General features: G+C 46.1%; 1 protein-coding gene across 3 annotated transcripts in view; it reads left to right on the forward strand.

Annotated features, from left to right (window-relative positions):
• The first annotated feature begins 14,622 nt into the window (after positions 1–14,622).
• The window catches only part of nek8 (NIMA-related kinase 8), a 56,426-nt gene continuing 55,965 nt past the window's right edge, over positions 14,623–15,083 (forward strand). For all 3 annotated transcript variants that reach the window (XR_005944280.1, XM_041198204.1, XM_041198206.1), the window contains exon 1: positions 14,623–14,758. Coding sequence is in view for 2 of the 3 variants with exons in the window: in XM_041198204.1 (XP_041054138.1) it covers positions 14,712–14,758 (47 nt within the window). In the remaining variant the exon portion in view is untranslated. The remainder of the gene's footprint in view (positions 14,759–15,083) is intronic.

Consider the following 15,083-nt stretch of genomic DNA (forward strand, 5'->3'; position numbering starts at 1 on the left):
CTTTGTCACCTCCCCCTGTCTGGGTCAATCTCCCATCCTCTACTCTTCATAAACTTTAGTTCATTTAAAACTCTGCTCTCTCCTTTCTCACACTGTCCCATTTGCCAATACCCCTGTCTACATGGACTTAAATTGGCTCCTCGGCCCTTAATGCAGAAATTTAAATTTCTTAACCATGGCTTCACCTTTCCCTATGTCCCACCATTGGTTGCTGTGGCTTTCAGATGCCTAGCTCCAATCTTCTGCAATTCCCTCCTTATTTCCCCGCACCTTCTCTCCTCCTTTGACTCTTTTTTAAGTAGAAACTGTCCTTAAGGAAATTTTTGGTCTTCACTCCTAATATCGCCTTCTTTGGCACAGCGTCCATCTTCTGATTTTGCAAAGTGTTTTATACATTAAATGAGTTATAGAAATGCAAGCTGGTGTTATTGCTATTGGTGCTTCTCTGATGCTGTTGTTCTCAACCTTCTTGGTGCTGGATGTTGCAGGACTGGGAAAGGTTGTCAAGGTAAAGCCAGTGTGTTTTTCCAGTGCATTCTGTTAAGTCCTGCATCTTCGGGAGAGGAAGGTAGAAAAAGAAAAAGCTCAAAAATTGAGGTAGGGGAAAGAAACGTTACAAATTTACAGAAATTCGATTACCTCTGACAAGATTAATATGTAATACACAATTTCAAACCATTTCAGGTACTACTAAAATGCTCAATACATCATGTCATACAAAACATAACGTAATAAATCAATGCTGTTGCTAACCCAATAATGCACTCAATATTCTGCAATGAGTTCCAGCTTCTTTATGGTACTCACCTTTATAAGAGATCAAAACAATAGCTTCAGTCTGATTTGAACAGTTTCCAACATGACTACGTTTAAAATCTAGACATATAAACAAAATTACATTGTCCGAGAATCAATGGTTTCTATATAAACTCTTCTATAATGGCTTCTACCTGAACCCGCGATGTGAGTTTCAAATCTATAATTGACAAAAATACATTATTTTTTACTAAAAGAAATCAATGGCTGAAAAAAGGCTGCAAGCATCTAAATGTGTTCCAATTATTGATTTATTAAGCTATAGTTCTATGGATGTAGAAGTTCTTATAGCAATGTGGATGTTATGCACAGACACATTAATATGTATCTGCTGTTCGGTAGTGAAACCAGTTCAGAGCCAGAGTCCAGTAAAGGCACCACCCAATGCACTACTAAGTGATACAATCCAGAAAGTTTCAAATTTGATTCTGCGTCTGTGCAGAAATACATGATTTCAGTTAGACAGGAGTTGGAGTGCTCAATAATGCAAGGCTACAATGAGCAAATGTGTGTCAAGTTTCTCCACTCTGACTGATAAGGCAAAGGATTGGAATGCCCAAATATGCATTTCAAAAAATGAAAAAAGTTATGATCAAGTCAAAATTTGCCATGAAAACAAAGCTTCTTCTTATCGTGTCCCCAGACAGTCTATACATGGCCCAGCCAGAACTGGACACATTTTTGCACCTTGTTGTTGAATTTGGCAAGATCTGCAACAGTGCAGGGTTCCTCTAGCGATAGACATTGCAGGAGATGTTGCATAGTCAGTGGCTTAGTTCCACATTCACAAGTTGTCGGGCTAGTGTATATCCCCATTTGCTTAGTGACACCTTTAAACGACCTACGCCAGTTCTAAGTCTGTTAAAGCGCTTCCAGGTTGCCCAGTTGCAATTAGCTCCTGGGGGAAGGCATTCATCCAGTAGAATTTCCATCGCTGGGGGTTGTTCAAGACTGGCGGGCTTCAGATGGGGTTGATTGTAATGGAACAACACTGTTCATGAAGAAACAAAAACAGCATTACCTGGAAAAACTCAGCAGGTCTGGCAGCATCGGCGGAGAAGAAAAGAGTTGACCCTTCAACAGAACTAGGTGAATCCAAGGAGAGGGGTGAAATATAAGCTGGTTTAAGGTGGTGGGGTTGGGGGGAGGGGCGGGGGGGGTGGTAGAGAAGTGGAGGGGGAGGTGTGGTTGTAGGGACAAGCAAGCAGTGATAGGAGCAGATCATCAAAAGATGTCACAGCCAAAAAAACAAAAGAACACAGAGGTGTTGAAGTTGGTGATATTAACTAAATGAATGTGCTAATTAAGAATGGATGGTAGGGCACTCCAGTTATAGCTCCAGTGGGGGTGGGGAAGCATAAAAGATTTAAAAATAATGGAAATAGGTGGGAAAAGAAAAATCTATATAAATTATTGGAAAAAACAAAAGGAAGGGGGAAGAAACAGAAAGTGGGTGGGGATGGAGGAGGGAGTTCAAGATCTAAAGTTGTTGAATTCAATATTCAGTCCGGAAGGCTGTAAAGTGCCTAGTCGGAAGATGAGGTGCTGTTCCTCCAGTTTGCGTTGGGCTTCACTGGAACAATGCAGCAAGCCAAGGGCAGACATGTGGGCAAGAGAGCAGGGTGGAGTGTTAAAATGGCAAGCGACAAGGAGGTTTGGGTCATTCTAGCGGACAGACCGCAGGTGTTCTGCAAAGCGGTCGCCCAGTTTACGTTTGGTATCTCCAATGTAGAGGAGACCGCATTGGGAGCAACGAATGCAGTAGACTAAGTTGGAGGAAATGCAAGTGAAATGCTGCTTCACTTGAAAGGAATGTTTGGACCCTTGGACGGTGAGGACGAAGGAAGTGAAGGGGCAGGTGTTACATCTTTTGCGTGGGCATGGGGAGGTGCCATAGGTGGGGGTTGAGGAGTAGGGGGTGATGGAGGAGTGGACCAGGGTGTCCCGGAGGGAATGATCCCAACGGAATGCCACAAGGGAAGAGAAGGTGTGTTTGGTGGTGGCATCATTCTGGAGTTGGCGGAAATGGCGGAGAATGATCCTTTGAATGCGGAGGCTGGTGGAGTGATAAGTGAGGACAAGGGGGACCCTATCATGTTTCTGGGAGGGAGGAGAAGGCATGAGGGCGGATGTGCGGGAGATGGGCCGGACATGGTTGAGGGCCCTGTCAACGACCGTGGGTGGAAAACCTCGGTTAAGGAAGAAGGAGGACATGACAGAGGAACTGTTTTTGAAGGTAGCATCATCGGAACAGATGCGACGGAGGTGAAGGAACTGAAAGAATGGGATGGAGTCCTTACAGGAAGCGGGGTGTGAGGAGCTGTAGTCGAGGTAGCTGTGGGAGTCGGTAGGCTTGTAATGGATATTGGTGGACAGTCTATCACCAGAAATTGAGACAGAGAGGTCAAGGAAGGGAAGGGAAGTGTCAGAGATGGACCACGTGAAAATGATGGAGGGATGGAGATTGGAAGCAAAATTAATAAATTTTTCCAAGTCCTGACGAGAGCAGGAAGCAGCACCGAAGTAATCATCGATGTACCGGAGAAAGAGTTGTGGAAGGGGGCCGGAGTAGGACTGGAACAAGGAATGTTCCACATACCCCATAAAGAGACAGGCATAGCTGGGGCCCATGTGGTTAACCATAGCCGCACCTTTTATTTGGAGTAAGTGAGAGGAGTTGAAGGAGAAATTATTCAGTGTGAGAACAAGTTCAGCCAGATGGAGGAGAGTAGTGCTGGATGGGGATTGTTCGGGCCTCTGTTCGAGGAAGAAGCTAAGGGCCCATTGGACGTCCATGGTGAAGAGGAATCGGTTGGGGCCAGGGAACTGGAAATTGTTGATGTGATGTAAGGTGTCAGAGGAATCACGGATGTAGGTGGGAAGGGACTGGACAAGGGGAGAGAGAAGGGAGTCAAGATAACGAGAAATGAGTTCCGTGGGGCAGGAGCAAGCTGACACGATCGGTCTACCGGGACAGTTCTGTTTGTGGATTTTGGGTAGGAGGAAGAAGTGGGTCGTCCGAGGTTGGGCGACTATCAGGTTGGAAGCTGTGGGAGGAAGATCCTCAGAGGAGATAAGGTCAGTGACAGTCCTGGAAACAATGGCTTGATGTTCAGTGGTGGGGTCATGGTCCAGGGAGAGGTAGGAGCAAGTGACTGCAAGTTGATGCTCAGCCTCCGCGAGGTAGAGGTCAGTGCGCCAGACAACAGCAGCACCACCCTTGTCAGCGGGTTTGATGACAATGTCAGGGTTGGACCTGAGAGAATGGAGTGCAGTAAGTTCAGCGAGAGAGAGATTAGAATGGGTGAGAGGAGCAGAGAAATTGAGATGACTAATGTCGCGCCGACAGTTCTCAATGAAAAGATCAAGAGACGGTAAGAATCCAGAGGGAGGGGTCCAGGTGGAGGGAGAATATTGGAGATGGGTAAAAGGATCCGTTGAACGGGGAGAGGACTCCTGCCCAAAGAAGTGAGCCCGGAGACGAAGACGGCGGAAGAAGAGTTCAGCATCGTGCCGAGCCTGAAATTCATTGAGATGAGGGTGTAAGGGTATGAAACTAAGTCCTTTGCTGAGCACTGAACGTTCAGCATCGGAGAGGGGAAGGTCAGGGGGTATAGTGAATACACGGCTGGGGCTGGGATTGGAAGATGGGGTGGGGACGGAGGGACAGGCAGGGGTGGAGGGTCCTAGATGGGTGTTGGTGTCGATGAGTTGTTGGAGCTTGCGTTCCTTAGCACTTGAGAGAAAGAGAAAAAGTTTCTTGTTGAGGCATCAGATAAGACGAAGAATAAAATGAAACTGGGGGCACGCGCAGCTTTGAAAAAGGGTGCGGCGGTGCTGCTGGAGGGAGAGGTCAAGTGTGTTCATATGGCGGCGCATGGCACTGAGAGTGGATTTCAGAATGTGACGGGCACAGCAGTCCGAGAAACGTTTTATGTCCCGGAGATACCTGTAATCCTGGGTGGGTTCTAAACAATAGGGATAGAATTTCAGTTGAAATCCACGTGGGGTAAGTCGGAGATGGAGACAGTCACTGAGAAAGGAGATATGGCTGTGAAAGCGGGTTTGAGTAAACACCTTGTCAAACACCAGGAGAGAAATGGAAAGCAATGAAGGTGAACAAGGCAAAAGAGAGATACGGAAATCTTGTCGCTGGGATGAACAAAACTTCTTCAAGGTAGGCATTTCTTGAAGAGGAGTGGCAGTCAATTAAACAAAGAGATAAAAACAAAAAACTGCGGATGCTGGAAATCCAAAACAAAAACAGAATTACCTGGAAAAACTCAGCAGGTCTGGCAGCATCGGCGGAGAAGAAAAGAGTTGATGTTTCGAATCCTCATGAACCTTCAGCAGAACTAGGTGAATCCAAGAAGAGGGATTTTTTTCTGTTCATGAAGCTCTTCCTTAACTTTAGGCGGCTGGGTGTGTAGGTGTATGACCATGTAGAGGGTGCCTCTCATCTGATGTTTGACGGAGTCGCTCTTTCTTGCTGGCTACCGTTCTTCTTATATCAGGGGAGCGATACCTGCCAGGATATATAGGCTGTTGGTGTTTGTTGGTTTTAAACAACCTGTGATAAGTTGACAGCTTGCATTCAGAACGGCATCCATCTTCTTAGCATGAGTAGATCTTTCCCAAGCAGGGCAGACATATTCGGCAGTGGAATAACAAAGAGCAAGTGCACTGGTTCACAATGTTTTCGAGCTTGCTCCCCATTTTGTGTTAGTGAGCTTATTCAGGATGTTGTTTCGTGCGCTCACTTTTGCCTTTGTCTTTTCGATGTGGTTCTTGAAGGTGAGGCATCTGCCAAGGGTGACTCCTAAGTAGATAGGGTGCTCGCAATGCATCAGTGTTGCTCCACACCAGGTTACTTTAAGCTGGCATTTGGCTTCACGGTTTCTGAGGTGGAATGCACAAACTTGCGTCTTTGATGGGTTTGCGCGAAGGTGGTTTTCTTCATAGTAGGATGTTAGTCCCTCCAAGGCCTCAGAAAGCGTTTTCTCCACAATGTGAAAATCAGTGCTTTGGGCAGTGACACATAAGTCATCAGCATTTATAATACGGTGTGTGACACTGTCTTTAGGTTGGTCCTTCATGTAGATGTTGTACAGCAGCGGTACAAAGCTGAAAATCTTGGAATGCTACATCATACCAATTTTGACATATGGAAGTGAGTGTTGGACAATCAGTGAAGCAATGCACAGAAGAATTGAGGCTGCAGACTTGTGGCTTTTGAGGCCAGTAATGAAGGATCTTGGACAAGTCACACTACCAATGAAGAGGTGTTAGCAAAACCTGAGAGCAAGAGAACTCTGCTGCCCAAGAGCAAGAAGAGACAGTTGGAATATCTTGGGCAAGTAGTAAGAAATCATAATTTAGAAACTCTGATGCTGATGGGAAAGATTGATGGTAAAAAAGATCAAGGTAGACAAAGAACGATCTTTCTAAAGAGCCTCGGAAGCTGAAGAATGTACCATGAACAAAGGTGGTCCATGCCTCTCAAGTATTAACATGGAAGTCCATGGTCACCAGCACCCTCATAGGGCATGATACCTGAAGGGAGAGAGAGAGATACCAATATCCAATGAGAACTGGTGGAAAGTGCATGTGCATTGCAGCAAGGAGAGAACAGGATTGGATTTAACTGTTAAATCATCAGTGTGCACACAGCCTAGTGGCACTTATGCTTCTAAATTCCTGTGTTGGGGGAAGGGCACTTATTTGGGGCAGGAATTTTGGAGACCCCTTGGTCCGTTGGAACTCCATCCTAAAAATAGGTTTTAGGGTGGTGAAGCACATCACCCACTCTGCCAATGGCAATGTTTGTAGATGCTGGAGTTAAGACAGGATGGCATCACATGTCCTACATTCTGTGACTTCTGTCTTCACGTATTCCGTTTTGATTTTACATGATTATAATGTGTCATAACTACCAGGACCTGATTATCAAGGTGGAAGTTTATTGTTCAAAGGGAAGCTGTTGCGAATGAAGGCTTTTGTACAATTTTGGCTCTTTCCTGAGATTGGCTGCAGTTATCTGAAATTGTTTTGCATCCATTGTATATTGGAAGCCTTAAGCTTTGGCTTCCCAATTTTACCATGATACGTAAGTTGGCAGACGAACAACAGCAGGAGCCTGTTTGGGAAGTCAGATTAATCAGGCAGCACCAGACCATGTTGATGATAAATATTGAGTAGATGAAGGGAGGGCGGGGGGGGCACCTAAGAGTGCCACGTATTGTACTGAAAGAAACTGACCTGGTTTGCACTTTATGTAAAATCAATTTTGAACTGTAATGCAACGTACTTTTATAAATGAATAAATGGGAAAAAAGCACATTGGCCAGGATTTTGCCCTCGTCGGGCAGGTTCGGTAGGGGTGAGCGGGAGCAGTCAGGAAGCCAAATGCCACCCGCAATTTCATGCTGGCCGACCAATTAAGTTCCGCCCAGCATGAAACGCGAGCTGCAGCGCTGCCTGTGTGGAGGGGGGAGGTGGTGGAGGAGACCGAGCAGGGAAGTTCACACATGTCCACGGGTGTGTGCAGGAAAAAACTCCCCGAGGCACAGAGCTGGTGATTTTGAAAAATAAAAAAGAAAGAATTTAAGAATGTTAAAAACATGTCCTCTCATGTGACTCTGTCATGCTTGCAGGGGCGTGTTAGAAATTGGTTTGACAATGTTTTTTTTTAATGATGGATTGAAACCTCATCCCGCCTGTGGATGACGTTTCGCCAAAAATCCCTTTTTGCCTGCCCGCCAGCCGCAAAGTTGGTTGGGCAGCGAGAAATTTAATTCAATTAGATTTTTAATGACCTTAATCAGCCTGTTAATTGGTGGCGGGCACGCTGCCAACTCCCGCATGCGCCCAGCTGATCGAAATATCATGCGAGTAGGCGATGATGTCACGACGCTTGCCTGATGTCATCGCGCATCATTTTACGCTCGTTCGGGTTGGGCACGTGCCCACCTGATGAGCGGAAAAGTCTGCCCATTGAGTCGGATGTATTGACCCTTCCCTCACACGAGCTGTGTCTCAGGAGGCTTATTGGACAAGCTCTGCTCACTGGTGTAATCAAGGTGCATGGTATGGGAAAAGCTAGCTGTGGCAAAGCAAGTGATCGGAGATTCCAAATTTTAGGCCACAGCCTCAATTCAAGGAGCCACAGAAGGCTTTTGCCAGGTCCGTCAATTTACTGTGTAAGAGTCACTACTTTGCCAGGACAGCTAACGGGTCAGTAGACAGATGACTGAGGCAGCAATAAGGATTGCCAGATGCCTAGGGTTATTGTTTCTATTTCTTACACCAAAGTGGCAATGCGTGCCTCAAATGTGAATAAGCACAGAAGTCGGTCAATTCGATCGTGGCTGATTTGTACCCCAATTCCATTTGCCTACCTTTGATCCTTGATACCCTTACTGAACAAAAATCGAGTGATCCCAATGTTGAAATCTCCAATTGACTCAGCATCTGTAGCCATTCTGGGGAGAGAGTTCCAGGCTCCTGCTAAGCATCGTGTGAAAAAATCCTTTTTATTTCACTCCTAAATGTCCTAACATTACTTATAAGATTATGCCCTGTTGTTCTGAATTCCCTAACAGAGGAAGTAATTTATCTGAATCTATCCTTAATCCTTTAATCATTTTGAAGATCTTGCTCAGATCATCCCTCAACTTTTTAAACTCAACCTGTCTTCATAATTTAAACCTCTAAAGCCTGGTATCTGTATTATACCCCATCCCCCTCAAGAGGAGATCTGGTGTCTAAAACTGGACACAATACTCCAGATGGGCATTTTACCAAGGCTCTGTACAACTGAAGCATAATTTCCTCACTTTTGTATACCATCACCCTTGTGATAATGTTAGCCTTTTTGATTACTCTTAATACCTGTGCATGGGCTTTTAGTGATTCGTGTACATGAATAACAAAATCCCTTTGGTCCTCCACTGCTCTTCGACTCTCATCATTAATAAAATATTCATAAGGTCAGATCCAAAGTGGATGACCTCAAACTTGAGCCCCTATATTTATATCAAACACAAAGACTACCATTCCCTAAATGCTTAGATCATTTGTGATGATAGCAACAGCTTCTTGCACGTGAATTCACAATATTTTGTCTAGATGCTGTATACATCACCAATTCACTGACCTGGAACTGGATGAACGGTCATCAACCTGAGCTGTTAACCCTATAAAAGCACTATTTGTTGTTTTAACTATGCAAACTTTCCTTTGCCCTGTTCCAACACTACCTTCACTTGTCACCCGAGGGCCTGTGTTCTAAGATACAAATGGCTGCTCCAACCTATATCAGTCCCTTGAGATGAAGGTGATTATTCTCTCGGGTCTGCAAGTTCTGGGATAAACACAGGACACCTAACTCTTTGTTAATAGGTTCCGTAATTCCCTGGTCCTGCAGATTTGAAGGCTTCTGCTTGAGAGAATGTACCTCTATATTGCTGCCAAGCGGGATAGCAGTCTAGTTGACATGCACACCAGTTACTCTACTGGTACTGGGAACAGTCTGCGGAATCACAGTGCAGAAGAGGCCCTTTGGCCCATCGAGTCTGCACCGACACGTGAGAAACACCTGACCTACCTACCTAATCCCATTTACCAGCACTTGGCCCATAGCCTTGAATGTTATGACGTGCCAAGTGCTCATCCAGGTACTTTTTAAAGGATGTGAGGCAACCCGCCTCCACCACACTCCTAGGCAGTGCATTCCAGACCATCACCATCCTCTGGGTAAAAAAGTTTTTCTTCACATCCCCACCTAAACCTCCTACCCCTCACCTTGAACTTATGCCCCTTTGTGACTGATCCATCAACTAATGGGAACACCTGCTCTCTATCCACCCTGTCCATGCCCCTCATAATCTTGTACACCTCAATCAGGTCACCCTTCAGACTTCTCTGCTCCAAAGAAAACAACCCAAGTCTATCCAACCTCTCTTCATAACTTAAATGTTTCATCCCAGGCAACATCTTAGTGAACCTCCTTTGCACCCCCTCCAGTACAATCACATCCTTCCTATAATGTGGCAACCAGAACTGCACACAGTACTCCAGCCTCACCAAGGTTCTATACAACTCCAACATGGCCTCCCTACTTTTGTAATCTATGCCTCGATTGATAAAGGCAATTGTCCCATTTGCCTTTTTCATCACCCCACTAACATGCCCCTCCGCCTTCAGAGATCTATGGACACACACGCCGAGGTCCCTTTGTTCCTCAGAACTTCCTAGTGTCATGCCGTTCATTGAATACTTCCTTGTCAAATTACTCCTTCCAAAGTGTATCACCTCACAATTTTCAGGGTTAAATTCCATCTGCCACTTATCTGCCCATTTGACCATCCCATCTATATCTTCCTGTGGCCCAAGACACTCAACCTCACTGTTAACCACCCGGCCAATCTTTGTGTCATCTGCAAACTTACTAATCCTACCCCCCACATAGTCATATATGTCGTTTATATAAATGACTAATAATAGGGGACCCAGCACAGATCCCTGTGGTACGCCACTGGACACTGGCTTCCAGTCACTAAAGCATCCTTCTGTCATCACCCTCTGTCTCCTACAACTAAGCCAGTTTTGAATCCACCTTATCAAAATACCCTGTACCCCATGTGCATTTGCCTTCTTTATAAGTTTCCCATGTGGGACCTTGTCAAAGGCTTTGCTGAAATCCATATAAACTACATCAACTGCACTACCCTCATCTACACACCTGGTCACCTCCTCAAAACATTCAATCACATTTGTTAGGCATGACCTCCCTCTGACAAAGCCATGCTGACTATCCCTGATCAAACCTTGCCTCTCCAAGTGGAGATGGATACTCTCCTTCAGAATTTTCTCCAATAGTTTCCTACCACTGATGTGAGACTTACTGGCCTGTAGTTCCCTGCCTTATCTCTACGACCCTTCTTAAATAGCGGAACCACATTAGCTGTTCTTCAGTCCTCTAGCACCTCCCCCGTGGCTAAAGAGGAATTAAAAATTTGGGTCAGAGCCCCTGCGATCTCCTCCCTCAGCAGTCTGGGACACAAATCATCTGGACATGAAGATTTGTCCACTTTTAAGCCTGCCAACACCTCCAATACCTTGTCACTCCCTAGATCAATTTGCTTAAGAACCTCGCAGTCTCTCTCCCCGAGTTCAATACCTTCATCCTCATTCTCTTGGGTGAAGATGGATGTGAAGTATTCATTCAACTCTCTAGCGATGTCCTCTGGCTCCACACATAGATTGCCCCCTTGGTCCCTAATGGGCCCTACTCTTTCCCTGGTTATCCTCTTCCCATTGATATACTTATAGAATATCTTGGAATTTTGCCTACTTTTACCAGCCAGAGCTTTCTCATTTCTCCTCTTTGCTCTCCTAATTGCTTTCTTAAGCTCCATCCTGCACTTTCTGTACTCTACTAATGCCTCTGCTGATTTGCTTCCCTTGTACCTGCTAAAAGCCTCTCTTTTCCTTCTAATCGTAACCTGAATATCTCTGGTTGTTACTCCTTCCTATCACCCTAGAGGGAACATGTTGAGCCTGTACCCTCCCCATTTCCTTTTTGGACACCCCCCACTGCTCCTCTGCAGATTTCCCCACAATTAGCTGTTCCCAGTCTACCTTGGCCAGATCCTGCCTTATTTTATTAAAATCCACTCTCCCCCAATCCAAAACATTTTTTTGCAACTTGTCGATTTCTTTGTCCAAAACAAACTTAAACTGTACCACATTGTGGTCGCTATCGCTAAAATGCTCCCCCACCACAACCTCAGCCACCTGTCCGGCTTCATTCCCCAGAATTAGGTCCAGCAGTGCACCGTCCCTTGTTGGATCCTCTACATATTGACCTAAAAAGTTCTCCTGTACACATTTCAAGAAATCCACTCCATCCAAGCTCTTAACACTATGTCTATCCCAATTAATGTCAGAAAAGTTGAAATCACCTAATATAATTACCCTATTGTTATTGTTTTTACATACCTCCACAAATTGTGCACATATTTGCTCCTCAATTTCCTGCTGACTATCTGGGGGTCTATAATAAACACCTAACAATGTGGCTGCCCCTTTTTTATTCCTAAGCTCTACCCACAAAGCTTCATTCGATGCTCCCTCCAAGATATCATCTCTCCTTACTGCAGTAACTGACTCCTTAACTAATAATGCAATGCCTCGTCCTCTTTTACCCCCTCCCTTGTCTCACCTGAAGATTCTATATCCCAGAATGTTGAGCTGCCAATCCTGCCCTTCCCTCAACCACATCTCAGTGATGGCTATTATATCACAATTCCATGTGTCAATCCTCACCCTTAACTCATCCATTTTACCTGTAATACTCCTGGCATTAAAGTAGAGGCCATCCAGCCTTGCCTTACTCCCTCGAAGCTTAATGCAGCTGTACTCCCTCTGACTTGATTGTTTTACTGTATTATGATGTGTCCTTATTCCGCTAACATCCTGTGTTCCCTCCCCCTGCTGAATTAGTTTAAACTCCTCCCAACAGCACTAGCAAACCTACCCGCAACGATGTTAGTCCCGCTCTGGTTCAGATGTAAACCATCCCACTTGTAACAGTCCCAGATTATTACCTGTGATCAATGGAAGAATTGATCTGGTTTGAAGCACAGTAATCCTTAAAACAAAGTCAGTGTTAAATGTATCCTCTGGGCCTTTCAAGATGCTATCCTGTGCACTCTGTAATCAAACTGACGTTGAACTATCCACATGGTCTGGCGAGACCCATGATCCTTATTTCAGTGCCAACACAGTGAATTAACTAAAACTGGAGCTATTTTTCAATGCATATTTTGCCAGGATTTGAGATTGAGGTATAACTGCACCTTAAAATGTCAGTATATGGATTTATACTGATTATTTCCCACCTGAGTTACTGTTCTCGATTGCACATAAGACTTTCCCTACAGGGAGGGAAAATTCAGAAGCTAGAATGCCTCAGGATGTCCTTGCTCACCTCCTAGTATTTGTCTCAAGGTAATCTTTGTGCTTGTATTCTCTAATACCCTTCACATCTTTTATATTCTCGATGCCCAGATCCAGAGTGATTGCCTAATATTTTGATCTTGAGTGCCCATGTGACTAACTACCCCTTATTGCCTAATGCTTACATTTCCCTCATTGTCTTGAATCCATTCATGCCTCTGATATTCAGTCATCCTAATAGTCTTCAGATCCTTCATTGTAATATCTCTGAAGCCTCCTCTCCTGCCTCTAACATTCCTCATAATCTGGAGTCTTATCTCCCTCTTTTTATCTGTATGAAGTATCAAACAGTTCCCTGACACTCTTGGCATCAAGGACTGGGCAGATTTGGGAGATATCCATGAGCAAGTGGGCTGCAGGACTGGAGGAACAGCACCTCATCTTCCGACTAGGCACTTTACAGCCTTCCGGACTTAATATTGAGTTCAACAATTTCAGTTCATGAACTCACTCCTCCATCCCCACCCCCTTTCTGACCCCCCTTTTCCCAATCATTTATAATTTTTAAATGAATATATTTTTCTTTTCCCTCCTATTTTTAAATTTATTTCAATCTATTGTTTCATCTCCACCTTTTAGCCCATTTTGATCCCTTCCCCCCACCCCCACTAGGGCCATCTGCCACTAGCTTGTCCTGCTTTCTACCCCCAATGTCCCCATTAGCACATCCTTTAGCTAATATCACCACCGTCAACATCCCTTTGTCCTTTTGTCTATGACATCTTTGGCAGTCTCTTCTTGGCCTCAACCTATCACTGGCCCCCTGTCGAGCTCTACCTGTCCCACCCACCACCCCCCTCTACCAGCTTATATTTCATCTCATTTCTATATGTCTTAGTTCTGATGAAGGGTCACGCGGACTCGAAACGTCAACTGTATCCCTCTCCTGACAGCAGATGCTGTCAGACCTGCTGAGTTTTCCAGGTATTTTTGTTTTTGTTGCAGGACTATCAAGTCCCACTCATGAAAAGACTTGGTGGGGGGGGGGGGGGGGGGGGGGGGGGGGTGTAACTTTGCTGTATCGCGTTCTTGAAGACAAGTCCTTAAACCAGCTTATATTTCACCCCTCTCCTATTTTTACTTAGTTCTGTTGAAGGGTCACGAGGCCTCGAAACGTCAACTGTGCTCTCCTCCGCTGATGCTGCCAGACCTGCTGAGTTTATCCAGGTATTTCTGTTTTTGTTCTGGATTTCCAGCGTCCGCAGTTTTTTTGTTTTTGTAGCTGAGAGTCTCTTTTGTGGGCTTCCAATTTGTCTCACTCAACATTTTCCAGCTGTTTCCACCTCTGGAAATAGAATAATCCTCCAGGCAACAATCCTATTTAATCCTCATTTAAATATTGGAGTTAGTGTAAGGGGTAGGGGTAAGGGTTGGGGTTGGGGCGGGGGGGTAGGTGTAGGTGTAGGTGTTGAGGTTGGGGTTGGGTGGGGTAGGTGTTGGGGTGGGGGTTGGGTGGGGTAGGTGTAGGTGTTGGGGTTGGGGTAGGTGTTGGTGTTGAGGTTGGGGTTGGGTGGGGTAGGTGTTGGGGTTGGTGTAGGTGTTGGGGTTGGTGTTGGTGTTGGGGTTGGGTGGGGTAGGTGTTGGGGGTGGGGGTTGGGTGGGGTAGGTGTAGGTGTAGGGGTTGGGGTTGGGTGGGGTAGGGGTTGGGTGGGGTTGGGGTTGGGGTCGCTTGATACGCGGGACGAATTGGTTTCACACTGAGACATCTGAGAGGGACCTGCAGTTCCCAGTGATTCAAAGAGGGGGCGCTGCCCGGGTTCGGGGCAGGACTGCAGCAGCCGGGCGGCCGGAGCGCGAAACCAGGCTCCAGGGAAGAAGTGTGGACCTCGCCGGCTCCCCTACCGGAAGTTGTCCTCAGCTCCTTGGAGACGGCGATGGAGAAGTACCAGAAGATGAAGGTGGTGGGACGGGGGGCGTTTGGGTGAGAGTGCTGTTTCCATTCGGTTTGCTTCCCCCCCCCCCCCCCTCTCTCTCTCCGAGTGACAGTTAATGAGTTGCTGCAAATCAGCTCGACCCAAAAGTCAGCAACTCAGTCAGAGCCAATCCTGGAGGGAGGGAGGGAGGGGGTGAGGGAGAAAGGGAGGGAGGGGGGTGAGGGAGAAAGGGAGGGAGGGGGTGAGGGAGAAAGGGAGGGAGGGAGGGGGGTGAGGGAGAAAGGGAGGGAGGGGGGTGAGGGAGAAAGGGAGGGAGGGGGGTGAGGGAGAAAGGGAGGGAGGGGGGTGAGGGAGAAAGGGAGGGAGGGGGGT

The sequence above is a fragment of the Carcharodon carcharias genome, chromosome 10, assembly GCF_017639515.1.
Source record: "Carcharodon carcharias isolate sCarCar2 chromosome 10, sCarCar2.pri, whole genome shotgun sequence".
In the NCBI taxonomy this organism is placed as follows: domain Eukaryota; kingdom Metazoa; phylum Chordata; class Chondrichthyes; order Lamniformes; family Lamnidae; genus Carcharodon; species Carcharodon carcharias.